This window comes from Peromyscus californicus, unplaced genomic scaffold, assembly GCF_007827085.1.
Source record: "Peromyscus californicus insignis strain IS unplaced genomic scaffold, ASM782708v3 Scaffold_1__1_contigs__length_55948999, whole genome shotgun sequence".
In the NCBI taxonomy this organism is placed as follows: domain Eukaryota; kingdom Metazoa; phylum Chordata; class Mammalia; order Rodentia; family Cricetidae; genus Peromyscus; species Peromyscus californicus.
In genome coordinates, this window is record NW_026294492.1 from 5703410 (window position 1) to 5717661 (window position 14252).

The 14252-nt window shown below is 47.1% G+C and overlaps 1 protein-coding gene across 7 annotated transcripts in view; it reads right to left on the minus strand.

Moving 5' to 3' along the window:
• Mboat2 (membrane bound O-acyltransferase domain containing 2) overlaps window positions 1-14252 on the minus strand; it is a 134720-nt gene that overhangs the window by 14089 nt on the left and 106379 nt on the right. For all 7 annotated transcript variants that reach the window (XM_052745798.1, XM_052745801.1, XM_052745800.1 and 4 more), the window contains 3 exons: window positions 6196-6379; window positions 3770-3962; window positions 230-333 (listed from right to left, as the gene is read on the minus strand). In XM_052745798.1, coding sequence (XP_052601758.1) covers window positions 230-333; window positions 3770-3962; window positions 6196-6379 — 481 coding nt within the window. The remainder of the gene's footprint in view (window positions 1-229; window positions 334-3769; window positions 3963-6195; window positions 6380-14252) is intronic.

Sequence of the window (14252 nt, forward strand, 5' to 3'; positions counted from 1 at the left end):
TTAAGACAAATGCCATTCCTACTTCACTCTCAGGATGTCTCCACTCCATCATCACAGACGCTAACCTTCTGTAAGCCCAAATAAACTCTTTATTCTATTACAGAGAAATAAAATGAAATAAAAGGTCAACACCCGTCAGCACCACTCTCGGGAGAGCGCACCGTAGCCTGGGAAAGCAAACTGTGGCATTTAAATTGTCGCATAACTAACGTCTTAACCATTTACTAACCTCTATTTGCTGAATTCTCAGATTGGAAATCAAGTCCCAACGAGCCACTCCGTTCCTGTCGTAGCCTCTGAAACCGAAGCCTGCCGCATTGTTAATGGCATCAGCTGTCACAAAGTAAAGTATTAGAAATGTTATTACAATGTAGATACAATATATAGTATACACACACACACACACACACACACACACACACACACACACACACACTTATATGTTTTGTATTGTTTTAAGATTGTCTGGGTGTTTTGCCTACATGCATGCTATATGTACCATGTACATGCCTGGTGCCCTCAGAGGCCAGAAGAGGATGTTAGATCCCCTGGAACTGGAGTTACAAATGTTTGTGAGCCACCACGTGGGTGCTGGGAACTGAACCTGGATCCTCTGCAGGAGCAACAGATGCTCTTAACTGCTGAGCCATGCTCCCGCCCCTCAAATCTACTCTGTTTTCCCCGAAGGTATGTACAGTGTCTTACTCTTAAACAGTAAACGTTGACTTTTTATTTAGTAGTATTTGAGAGATCGAACCCTGGGCCTTGAGCCTTCTAGGCAAGCCCTTTCCTCGTGAGCTACAACCATAATCCATGACTTATTCTAAATAAATGTGTATTGTGTGTATGTCTCTCTTTGTACATGCTACATGTATGCAGGTGTCCATGGAGGCCAGGGGAGGATACTGGATCCCATGGAGCTGGAGTGAAAGGTAGATATAAGCAACCAAACTGGGATCCTTTTGAAGAGCAAGAAGTCATTTGTTATTGTTGTTATTTTTTGTTTTTATTTTTGAGACAGGGTCTCTCTATTGCTCTGGCTGTCCTGGAACTCACTATGTAAACCAGGCTGGCCTTGAACTCACAGAGACCCACCAGCCTCTGCCTCCCCTGGGATTAGAGGCATGTGCCACCACCACTCAGCAGCCAGCATTCCTAACAACTGAGTCTTCTCTCCAGCCTGACTTATTCTAATTTTTAAGAAAGGTTAGAAACTATCACACTCTGTGAAAATAATGACCCTATTAAGGACAGCTAGCTAGTTAACAAAACACCAGACGTGAAGCATGAGGAGACAGGAGGAATTAAAAATGCTGGGGTACAACGTTCGAATATGGTGGAGCGTGCTCAGCCATCTGGAGGGCACTGCTGGGACCTTCTGCCCCGAGCTCAGCATGTTCCTTTTGGCCTTTATTACAGACAGAAACACAAGGGGGCTAATGCCTCCATCTCTTTCCTTCTTCGCTCAGAGTAACTTGCTTTTCAACCCCTTCACACGACGCTCCATCAGCATCTCTGCTTACAAACCTGCTCAAGATGGGAAGTTTCTGCCTCCAGTGGGTCCTTCCCAACCAACGGGGAGTGTCTCTAATTCACACCATCCGTGTCTTGACCAAACTAGCAGAAACCCATCAAAATGCAGCAAAACAACACACCTTCATAGACAAGGATCCTACCCTTAAATTGTTTATTCCTTATTATTTATTTGATTAAGCAAAAATTACAATGTGTGGGGGAAAGTGAGCAATAGAGATTTACCCTTCTGTCAGGTTTAAGAAGGGCCAAAACATCTGAGCCTTTATGGCTATCAATATAGTAATGTGCAGGCTTAATAGGATTAAAGATTAAAATCTGCTAACAACATAAAAAGAGCCCCACTGCCCCCACACAAGGCTGCCAACAACCCAAATGGGTACAGAAGACCATATTCCTGCAGCTAGTGGCCTAACTAATCCAATGGTTCAAGCCTAATTTATTACATTTATCTATTTATCTATTTATCTATCTATCTATCTATCTATCTGTCTGTCTGTCTGTCTGTCTGTCTGTCTATCTATCTATCTATCTATCTGGTGGGTGGGGGTTGTTGTAGGTACATATGGGCAGGTGTGCGGGCACTCACATGCCACAGAGCATGTGTAGAGGTCAGAGGTCAGAGGACAGCTTCCAGGAGCTGCTTCTCTCCTTCCAACATGTGGGTCCCTGGGACTGAGCACAGGTTATCAGGCAAGTAACTAGTGCCTTTACCCAGGAAGCCATTTTACCAACATCAACAACAATTAAAAAAAATTAAAAATATGAAATTGGTTTGGAATATCAGAGCCTCCCTCGGGTTAAAGTCAGCATTTTGAAAAGTATACATGGATCTTAAGGAATCTCATTTAGTATCAGTGTTTAAACTTGGCTAGTATAAAAATAGTACTAAGGAAATATTAGTTTAAACCCACACAAGGCCAGGCATAATAGTGCAAGCTTCTCATTGCTAGCATCCCAGAGACTGAGGAAGGGCCTGGAGATGGAGGGCAACCCAGGATGCACAAGGAGATCCTGTCTCAAAACAATCAAATTCTCACAAGGTAATATTATCTTTTATTATCATTAAATTAACAGTAGCCTGTTAGTGACTTTAGCAGTCACTTTTACTGACGCATTTCTGCATGAAAGTCTGAAAATATGGACTCTAGTTCTGAATTACATTTCACTATAATAAAATGAAGGCAGCAAAAAAATAATAATAATAATAATAAAATAAAGGCAGCAGCCAAATCCAGGCACCAACTACTACTCAGCCTTTCTGTGGTGTGCTCTTTGTAGATATCCAAATGTTCACTGAGTATCACATCAACTTAGCAAACAGGACACCATCTTAAGAATAAAGAGGCTTGTGACATAGTGAGGAGGGCAAATGACATACAAAACAGGCTCCAATCCACCTCGGTCCACCCTCCGAGACATGGGCGGGGTCATGACCTGTTTAGACCATGTAGTCTGTTGCTACATTCAAGAAGATTCGCGGGGCGACAACATGAAAATGCTAAACATCTCGAAGATAAAGTTCATGACATCATCGCCTGGAGCCTCCTGAGGCTTGTGCAGCCGTACAGGGGAGGCCTTGAGAGACTCTCCTCCCCAGACCCATCTTACACTGGTCACAGCCCAGGCACGCCCACGCCTTCAACATCAAAGGCACAGAGCCCTTCTCTAACACTCAAATGCCTGGCGGGCGCCACGAACCCTTTCGGGAACTGATGTGGTTCGGCACACTTTACTACTGAAGTTCCGGTCATAATAAACCGTATCTGTGTCATAATGATAAGTGCAATCAAATCATTCGAAACTACAGGGACCCTGAAGACAGGGACTATGCCATGCACGCTAGTATTCAATCAAGCTCACACAGCCTAGCATACAACAGGCACTGAGATAAGTACCTGCGATCACCTCAACTATCCATTGATTTTTATCTTCTAATAAAACAGGCCTTGCTCATGCACTTTGGGGGTTTGTTTCTTATGCAAAATGACTGACTGTTCTACTTGGTCTTTAACTATATATCCTCAAGAGGGCACTCTTGAGCTGAATGCTGTGGGGTGCTTGTAGGTTCAGCTACTAGCAAGGCTGAAGCAGTGGGATTGCTTGCACTCAGTAGTTTGAGGCCAGCAGGTACAAGAAGGCATAGTCACAGAAAAACAAACCCAAAAGCCCTAGGACATTGCCTGAGATCTACAAGACACACTTCAGCACGGGGACGAGTCTACATGCGACTTACCTAAGGTCCATGCAAAATAGTACTTAGGTCTGGCAGCCAAAAGAGAGATGTACAGATAGGTGGCTTTGGCTGGCCACGATGCGGTGGCTTGGAAATGCTCGTCGATGTTGTACTCCACAGGCAGCATGTTGGAGATGGTCAAGTGAAATAATAAAGAGAGTCCGCAGACTAGGAGCTTCTCCGTAACTGCTGCCTGGAAGGGGGAGGCAAAGGTCACAAACCTGGTAGACTCTGTTCGTACTTCTTACACACTGCCACACTCAGATCCTTAATACAGCAGCAATAAACCCTACTGCTCGTGATCAAAACTCAGGAGTCACCACGCCCTGGACATTTCAGATCCTCACAGTCCCACACAGGCATATTGTCAACCTCATTAATATCAATCACCAAAGCAGGGTCTCTCAGACAAATCCAGAACTCCTTGATATGACTCATCTTGCTAGACAGCCAGCTGTGGGGATCCCCTGTGTCTGCCTTCCAGGGATAGAATTACAGGCAGGTTGTGACACCCTATCATGACATGGGGTCCTGGGGATCCAAACTATGGTCCTCATGCCTTGTTAAAGTGCCTTAGCCACTGAGCCATCTCCCCAGCCCCGTGGGCACGATGTTGACTAGCATCATTAGGAAGAGAATGCAACCAGGAAAGGAGCCTCTGGAGTTTCCAGTGGTGGATCAGGAAGACAGAAGGCCATGAGGTGAGACCCACCAGGTAAGACCCACCATTGGACAGCATTACTGTCACTAAGGAATTTGTTTCCTTTCTTTTTAAAAAAGTTTATATTTATTTATTTTATGTGTACAAATGTTTACCTGTACGTTTGCATGGGCACTGTATGTGTGTGTGCCTGGGGCTCACAGAGGTCAGAAGAGAGACTCAGACCCCGTGAAACTGGAGTTACGCATTATTGTGAGCCAGCATGTGGGTGCTGGGCATCAAAGCCAGATCTTCCACAAGAGCAACAAGCGCTCTAAACCACTGAGCCATCTCTTCAGCCGCTTACACGGTTTTCCAAGTAACTCACGTTTGTTCTTTAATCGTGACTTCGCCTCTACTAGACTTCACAACTCGGTAGAGTAGAAAGAGTTATTTTTCCTGAAAGATTTTATTCATATATATATTGGTTTTTTGAGACAGGGTTTCTCTGTGTGTAGCTTTGGAGCCTGTCCTGGAACTCACTCTGTAGACCAGGCTGACCTGAAACTCAGAGAGATCCTCCTGGCTCTGCCTCCCCAGTGCTGGGATGAAAGGCGTGCGCCACCACCGCCCAGTGAAAGATACTTATAAAGAAATAGATGGAAGCCGGCAGGTGGTGCAGACATGTAATTGGGGAAGAGGGGACAAGAAAATCACAAGTTCAAGGCCAGGCTTCAGAGTAAAGTCATTGTAGCTTCCCGACAGCAAGAGGGCTGGAGGGGTACTCTGTGATTACTACTTCTGTTGCTCCAGAGGACCGGAGTACAGTACCCAGAACCCACCTCAGATAGCTCACAACTGCCTGTAACCTCAGCTCTGGGGCATCCTACACCTTCTTCTGACCCCCGTGGGAACCCACCTAGCACAGTACATAGATACACTCAGGTACATAGATGTTTTTTTAAAAAATGAAAACAAGAAATGGGAATGGAGGACAGGGATGCAATTCAGTGTTAGAATTATTTGCCTCAATACACTAGCAATACAGGCCCTGCAAGGCTCTGGGTTCAATCTCTAACAACACACCACATGCACACACACACAGGCACACATGCACACACCCACATGCACTCTCATGTGGTGGTAGACTGTGTACCCTAATAAACGGCCTGAAGATCAGAGGACAGAGCCAGCCACTAGATTAAACACAGAGGCCAGGCAGTGGTGGCACACACCTTTAATCCTAACACTCAGGAGGCAGAGATCCTGGATCTCTGTGAGTTCAAAGTCACCCTGGACTACATGAGACTGACTCAGTCTAGGAGAGAAATAGAGCCAGGCAGTGGTGGCACACACCTTTAACCCCAATACTTGGGAGTCACACGCCTTTAATCCCAGCAATTGAGATCTCATGCCTTTGCCTAGGAAGCACACATGCCTTTAGTCCCAGGAAGTGATGGCTGGGCAGAGAAAGGTATATACGGTGTGAGGAGACAGGAACTAGAAGTTTTTTCAGACTGAGGAATTGGTGAGGTAAGAGGTGGTGGCTGTGGCTTGTTCCTTTGTCTCTCTGATCTTTCAGCATTTACCCCAATATCTGGTACCAGGTTTTTTTATTAAAAGACCATTTAGATTTCTAACAACACTCTCGCACACACATACACACACAGGGAGAAAAGAAAAAAGAAAGAAATCAATGGGGAAATTACAACAAGTGAAGGCATTAGACTTTTTTAGAGACCCGGACAGACGAGCACAGCGCTCCGGGTGAATCTCGCGCCCTTACGTTTGGAGACGGGTCTGCTCTTTCATGCTGCTGCTCTTCTTTTCCATTTTCACTGGCCTGTGACATGTGGGATGGCCTGCCTTCAATGAAAGTAATGTAGTCTTTGTAAGAGCAGAGAGGGCCTGCCAGGATACCCATGAAGTTGCAGGTATAACTTACATACTCCAGGAGACTTGGCATGCGCCTGTAATGAGAAGACATACTTGTGAGGTGTGACAGACGCTTCCAGGGACAAGCCACAGGAACAGCAGTCCTGTGCTCACTACCGCTGCCGTTTCCAAAACAAGACACCTTATTTTCATGAGGATCTACATAAGAACCCGGGAGCAGTATGGACTGATTCTCAACAGCATTTCTGAATAGGTGCACCACTTCGTTTTAAACTTTCAACTTGACCCAACCTGCACTCACCTGGGAAGAGAGTCTCCATGAAGAGTCTGTAGATCAGGCTGGCCTATGAGAGGGATCCCCTTGATTGTTAGTTTATGTAGACCCAGCCCACCAATGGGGAGCACTGTTCCCTAAGAAAGGAGTCTTGAATGATGTAACTCAGCAGGAAGCCGGCTGAGAGCGAGCATCGTCGCTGCATTTATTTCTCTCTGCCCTTTACTGTGGGATGACATGACTAGCTGCTTTGAGTCCCCTGCCCATGTAAATTCTCTGCGATGGTGACCCATGTCCTGGTTGGTTCTTCTTTTGTCAATGTGATACAAGCTTGAATAATCTGAGAAGAGGGAACCACAGTTGAGAACACTCTTCCATAAAACTGATCAGTTGGCCATCCAGAGGGACATTTTCTTAGTTAGTGATTGATATGGGAGGACCCAGCCCATTGGGCACAATGCTACCCCTGGTCTGCTCCTCCTGGGTGTATAAGCAGGCTGAGTAAGCCATGAGGAGCAAGCCAGTAAGCAGCACTCCTCCATGGCCTCTGCATCAGCTCCTGCCTCCAGGTTCCTCCCTCGAGTTCCTGTCCTGGCATCCCTTGGTGATGGAGCATGACCTGAGAGTTGGAAGCTAAAACAAGCCCTTTCCTCACCAAAGTGCTTTGATCATGGTATTTTATCACAGTAATAGAAATCCTAAAACAGACTACAATCTGGGATTGTGGGCCAAGTAAACCCGCTCTCTCCCCTAAGTTGCTTTTTGTTAAGATATCTTACAGAAGTGAAATGGAACAGTAGGGGGCTTTCATACAGATCCTTAGAAGCAAATACAGAGGGTTTTCACTTAGGTTTCTTGTAGCGAAAGAACCCAAGATGACCGTGATGGGGCATAAGGAATCATCGCTCACTTCTCACTTGCCTGCTCATTCAGTAACTGCATGCTGTGTGCCCATCATGTGGACAGCAAGCTCCAGGGTCTACAGACAGAGCAGTCAGCAAATAGAATCTCGCATGCATAGAGCTTATACTCCAGTAAAATACAGACTAAAACAGACTTCATATATACATAAGGTATATGTGCATAGATACTAAATATGTGCAGAAATATAATCTTATGATAATATATGTAATCTTCAGAGCCGCTAAATGCCACAAAGAGAAAGGGGCCTCTTTACGTTAAGAAGTCAGGGAAGCCTCCTTGGTGAAGCACATGTGGGCAGAAGCTCAACAGAACTAAGAGCTGTGTGGACCCAGGTGATGAGGGACTGAGGAGCAGGAGTGATGGGGGCGCAGGTGGCGTACCCTCAGTGACAGCTGGGTTGACAACATGACACGGAAGACACACACAAAGGAAAGACTGCTAACTGAGGTACGATCACGCGGGGCCTGTCTTCCAAGCCACATCAGAATCTGTAAGCTCATTCTGAGTAAGATGGAAAACTGCACACCGCTCTGGCCCGGTGTGTGGGCAGCGGAGGCACAAAGACCAGGCACGGGACAAGAGCAGACGACACCTGGGAGGAGCCGGAGCAGCATGTCCTGCGGCTCTGACAGTGCATCTGTGGGGTCAGCTGATGGACCAGTTGTGGGGACCGAGAGGAAGAGGAAACAAGGATGTCTCTAAACAGTTCTAATTCCTTCATCTCAAGGCCTGATAAGATGGCTCAGTGTGGACTGTTTAGCGGGCATTGTAGTTCATCTACTGGAGATGGAAGAGCACTACACCTGGGCACAGCAAGCAGCCCCGTGACAGGCTGGAGGCCTCTTTCCCCTGCACACAACGAGCAGTCTCCTTGGGAGAATAGTCTGTGGACAAAGAAGGCAAGCAAGCATCCTCATATACCAGGAATTACTGTTATTCAGAAGGGATCGACAGATCACACAGCATTCCCTGTTCTAACTGGAAACTCCATCTAAACTCCATCTGTTTTTCCTAGTATTTCTCTTTCTCGTTCTTTCTTTCTTTTTTGGGGTGGTGGTGATGGTGTTTGTGGTTTGTTTGTTTTTTTTCAATATGGCTTTAGGAAATATTTATTTATTTATCGTGTGTGTGTGTGTGTGTGTGTGTGTGTGTGTGTGTGTGTGTGTGTGTGTGTGTCTGCCTGAGATAAATTAATGTAGACCACAGCATGCAGGAGCCAGAGGAGGCCAGTAGAGAGCATGGATCCTGCGGAACTGCAGTACAGGCAATGTGAGCCTGTGGAACTGAACCCGGGTCCTCTGCAAGAGCAGTGTGGGCTCTTCAGTGCTGAGCCATCTCTCCAGCCCATTTTTGTTGTTTGGGACCGTCTGGGCAGCTCTGTGGTTCGGGTTGGCCTTTTACTTGAGGCTCCTGAAGGCTGGGGTCACAGGTGTGAACCGCCGGCCTGGAACAAACTTTTCCCCTCTCTGTTTCATTTCCGGTTTTTTTCCCTGAGACAGGGTCGCAAGCTGCACAGGCTGATCGCAAACTCCGCTGCACAGCAGAGGGTGACCTTGACCTCGTGGTCCCTCTGCCTCCAGCTCCTAAGTGCTGGGACCACAGGCAGGCACCATGGTGCCCACGAGAGAACATTCTTCTCAGTCATGAAATTTACTGAAGAGAGTTTTGGTTCAACTATCAAACAAGCCGTGTGAGGGGCCGGAGTAAACCACTATGATACTTAAGTCCACTATTTCACTCGCCACATGAGAGACCCGCTGATTTGTTCTACCCGCTGACATCAACTGTGTGTCGCCTTAGGTCGGTCGGTCGGGCATGCTCGGCCTCTCCTGGCTGAGGGTCAGTATTTCTATGCTGCAGAGCACTGTCCTGCACGTGGAAGATGTCTGCCCTTTACCTACAAGCTGTCAGCCCTTCCAGGCTCTGACACTCAGAAATGTCTCCAGACAGACACGCTCAAATGTCTCCCGGGGCAAGAATCACCGGCGATTTAGGAGACGAGAACATAATGGCAAGCAGACAAGGCTCTCAGCCTTAGGACCTTATTATTCTTGGGTTGGGAGAGGACTGAGAAAAACAATACACACATTACGAAGAAAGCAGGGCAGGGCAGAGGGCTGGAGTTCAGATGGGTGGTTAGAGCTGAAGAGGCAGTGGCTGGGTGTGGTGGCACACACACCTATCAGACTAGGCCTTGGGTGGGGTTGGCAAGTTTGAGGTCAACATGACCTACAAAAAGAAACCTTGTTCTCCCACACCAGTACAAGATGAAGAATAGGTAAACTGAGGCAACAGTATGGAGCTCTGAACTCTTTCAGAGCTGTGGTTGGAAGTTACACAGGAAAGCACCAGGAGTTTTGGTTTTTTTTTAATTAGGGGAGGGGTTAAAAAACAAAAACAAGACTAAAACAATTGAAATCCTACTCAAAGGATCTCTGGAGACAGAGAGACGGCCCAGTGGGTAAGAGTACTTGCTGCGTAAAGCAAGGTCAAGTCTGAGCACTCACACTGGAAGCTGGGCCTGGCCCCAGCCGCCTATGACACCTGTGTGCAGTGAGAAACAGAAGCCAGACGCTGCACAGGCAGCTCGGGGCAGGGACTCAAAAGCAAACGTTCCAGAAACGTCCTTGGGTCTCCGGCCAGGAACGCTGGCAGGAAGCACTGGCTCCTCATCTCCTCAGAAGCCAACAGCCCTGCCTGGAGCTGTACACCAGGGTAGGGACCAGAATGCCGGGCCAGACAATAAATGACCCCTCTGGTCAGCACTGGAAGTAGAGCTCTCAACTTCTCTAGTGACATGGGTTATCAGCTCCCCAATGTGAGCCCATCTCCCAAATGATTTTAGGGTTACCTCCTTCGAGGGGTAATGACACAGTAAAGGTCCATAAAGGGAAAACTGGTTCCTTCTGGTCAAGATGTGAAATCTCTGGCCTGGGCAGAGACCTAACATTGGAAGCTACCAAAAACATCCAGGAGTTACCCAGTTGGGTAGTCAGTCACCCAACAAGGCACCATGTTAGGAAGACAGGCTCCCCTTACACCACCCTAAAGAGACAGGCAGAATGACTACCCCTTTAATTAGATGCCGTACTTCCCCTTCCCAGAATTCCCATCCCTCGCCACTGTGAGATTCTCTTGGGTCTATCCAGCTTTCTGATAAAAGTTCAACTTTTCCTTTCCCCTTCTCTTTCAGAGGCTGGCCAGAACCTGAGTATGCCTTTGCTGGTGACTCTTTCTGGAGTTCGCCTCCCTACCAGGCCCACGTAACTCAAATGGCATTGCTCCCCACACCCCAGCTGCCAAGACTGACCGCTGCCTGCCCTGCAGGTTCTCTTTAAACTCTAACAAAATAACACTTTGAATAAACTCAGGCTTTGTTTGCCTTTCAAACTCTTCTTTAAGAAGTGAGAAGACGAACTCATTCCTGTACCCCGAGACAGTTTTATGTGGGGGCAGGAAGGATGGAAGAGGATCCCAGCCGCTTCCTGGCCAGCCCGAATAGCCAAGATGGAAAGCTTCAGGTACAATGAGAGACCCTGTCTCAAAAACAAGGTGGAGCTGGGTGGTGGCGCACACCTTTATTCACAGCACTCGGGAGGCAGAGGCAAGCAGATTCCTGAGTTTGAGGACAGTGTGATCTACAGAGCAAGTTCCCAGACACACAGGGCTACACAGAGAAACCCTGTCTTGAAAATCAAACACACACACACACACACACACACACACACACACACGATTGCTGGACCCAACCTAGAAAGTCTGCAACAGAGAGCAGGAAAAGAATCAAGTGCATTCTTGCAAGCAGCCTCCTAGACCTCTAGAGGGCCAGGATGGCAAGAGGTGTGTCGAGAAGTAGCCGGACTGGAGACGACTGAAAGTTCACTGGACTTGCTAGTGGAATGGACCTGCAATAAGAAAATGAAATCTGCTTATGTTCCCCATCAGCCCCCAATATGAAATGATGTTACCAGCCAGCCAGTGGCAGTGTTGGAGAAACACATGATGGGGTGGACAGAAATTAGGGGCTGTGTTCTGAAAAGACCTATTGCTATCCAAGTGAGGACACTGAGGCTGGAGGGGAGGGAGAGGGCTGAGCAGGAATGCGCAGCTCCACGCGGAAGCACCTGGGGAAAGCTGGGAAGTCCAGGTCTAAGTTCTGGGGTACAGCCACAGTCAGTCAGACAGGAGAGGGGCACAGGGCTGAGCAGGAGGGCAGAGAGGAAGAAAAGCAAAGGAATGTGGTGTCCAGGAATCCAGTGAGGAGCTGTCGGCTGGACCAATGATGCCGCTGTGGTTGATCTCCATGCCAACAAGGCTGAGGGCAGCCAAGAAGAAAGGAAACAGATCTGATCACAGGGGGCAGAGAAGAGGAAGCAGAGATCAGAGGTGGAGCCACCGTGGAGAAGAAGGATGATGGGAGGGTCGTGGATAGAAGGAAATGTGTGACAATATAATCCTCTTCCTGAAAAGCTGACGATGACCCCGCCAAGAGGAAGAAACAAAATGAACCTGATTAAGGTCGAAGGTGAGAAGCCAGCAGCCCTACATGGAATTATGGGCAGTTAAAACGCAGAACTAGAAAAGGAAGCATTTTGTTACAGATTCAGGGACTCTGGTGGGTTTTATGACTCTAGAATGACACAGAGCGAGGAACCCCGTGCACGGCTGTCCTCTGCAGTGAGTCCCAGCAGGTGACCACAGGCAGCTTTTTCTCTCATCTTATGAGGTTGCCCTGGTGACATCCTGGTCTAGAGTTTACCTGGGCTGTTCTGGGGGTCAGGATGCTGCTGTAGATATCATTCCCTATAAATAAAATGGCAAAAACTATAGGCAGGACAAACAAACAAAAAAAAAACCTCTAAAAACAAAAAGGCTGAGTCAGGAGATGCTGCCAGCCGCCGCCATGACAAACAACATGTAAAGATACCGGTAAGCCACAAGCCATGTGGCAACTTACAGATTAATAAAAACGGGTTGATTTAAGATATAAAAACAGTTAACAAAAAGCCTGCCACGGCCATACAGTTTATAAAAAAATATAAAAGTCTATGTGTTTATTTTATAAATGGGCTGCGGGACTGCAGGGGATTGGCGGGAGCTGGAGAGAAACAGGATGCACTCAAGCCTGTCAGGTGACACACAGTAACCCACGTGCTGTGTGGATGGAAAAGGGAAAGACGTCTTAATAAAGAACTTACCACTACTGAAGAAAAAAGAAAAGAAATTCAACTTTCCATCATGAGGACAGGGGAGAAAGTGTTGCAACTCTGGGGAAAGGAGAATCTAAAATCTTTTCAGAGAGAGAACTAAGGAAATGTAATTGCTTTGCTGTCAATACGAAGGACCATGAATTTTTTTTAAGGATTGAATGTATGAGTGTTTTACCCACGTGCATGTGTGTGTAGACGTGTGTGCCTGGTGCCTGAATAAGCCAGAAGAGGGTGTCAGATCCCCTGGAACTGGAGTTACAGTTGGTGTCAAGCCACCATGTGGGTGCTGGTAACCAACCTGGTCCTCTGCAAGAACAGCAACGGATGAGCCACTGCTCTAGCCCCAAGGACCACGACTTTAAAAATAGAGTAAAAAATTCAAGATGAATCCAGCCAACAAGAGCGAGTGTCTTTCTACTTGGCCTCCTTCCACCGTTCAGCAGGTGGAGAGCTGAAGTTAAGTGGGACCAGCCATTTGCTAGGCATATACCTGAGAGGGACCGGGGAATCAGAGCCCATGTCTGTATATGACGGTGTCTTGGGTAGTTCAAGGCCAGGGAAAAGTCAAGAACCAGTCTGATTACTTGTCAGGTAAGTGTATTCACTGGCTGTGCACTGCTGTATGAAGACTGGCCATTCAGGAGACGGGGAACCCCAGAGAAGATGTGCAGATGTTTTAAAGGGGGTAAAAGGGTGAACACTGGTACACATCTGTCCACCACCATGAACATCATCCCCTTCTTCTAGGTCAATGGTTCTCAACCTTCCTGATGCTGTGGCCCTTAGATACAGTTCCTCATGTTGTGCTGACCCCCGACCATAAAATTATTTTCATTGCTACTTCACAGCTGTAATTTTGCTACTGGTATAAATTGTAATGCAAATATCTGGTATGCAGGATGTATTTTCATGATTACAACCCACAGGCTGAGGACCGCTGTTCTAGCAGCCATGCATCTGTTAATTCTGTATTTAGAAACAGGCTACAACAAAGGAAGTGGTTTCTTTAAAGGTAAAAGGAGTATAATTCCTCTTTAATTGTGTTAGATTGAAAAAGACTTGGCCAGAAAACCAAGTCTCTCCTTAGACCACTCTTGAGAAGCAGAGCAAAGGAAGACAGTGACCGAATGAACTCCTCAAATAATAACATCTGTGTTGCGCCGTGTGCTGGGTTAAGACATTGGCCCAGGGCTGGAGAGATGGCTCAGAGGTTAAGAGCACTGACTGTTCTTCCAGAGGTCCTGAGTTCAATTCTCAGCAACCACATGGTGGCTCACAATCATCTGTAATGGGGTCTGGCGCCCTCTTCTGGCCTGCAAGGATACATGCAGGCAGAACACTGTATGCATAATAAATAAATCTAAAAAAAAAAAAAAAAAAAGACGTTGGCCCAATCACTGCTGTCAAGAGGCCGTCCTGTGAGTGACGGCTACTGTTACCAGCAGAGGCACTACAACTGCAGACAAACCATCTGTCTTTGAGAGCCTCACAGAGGTGACACTTGGTGAGCCTCACGTGGCTCACAGGAGGCACACACGG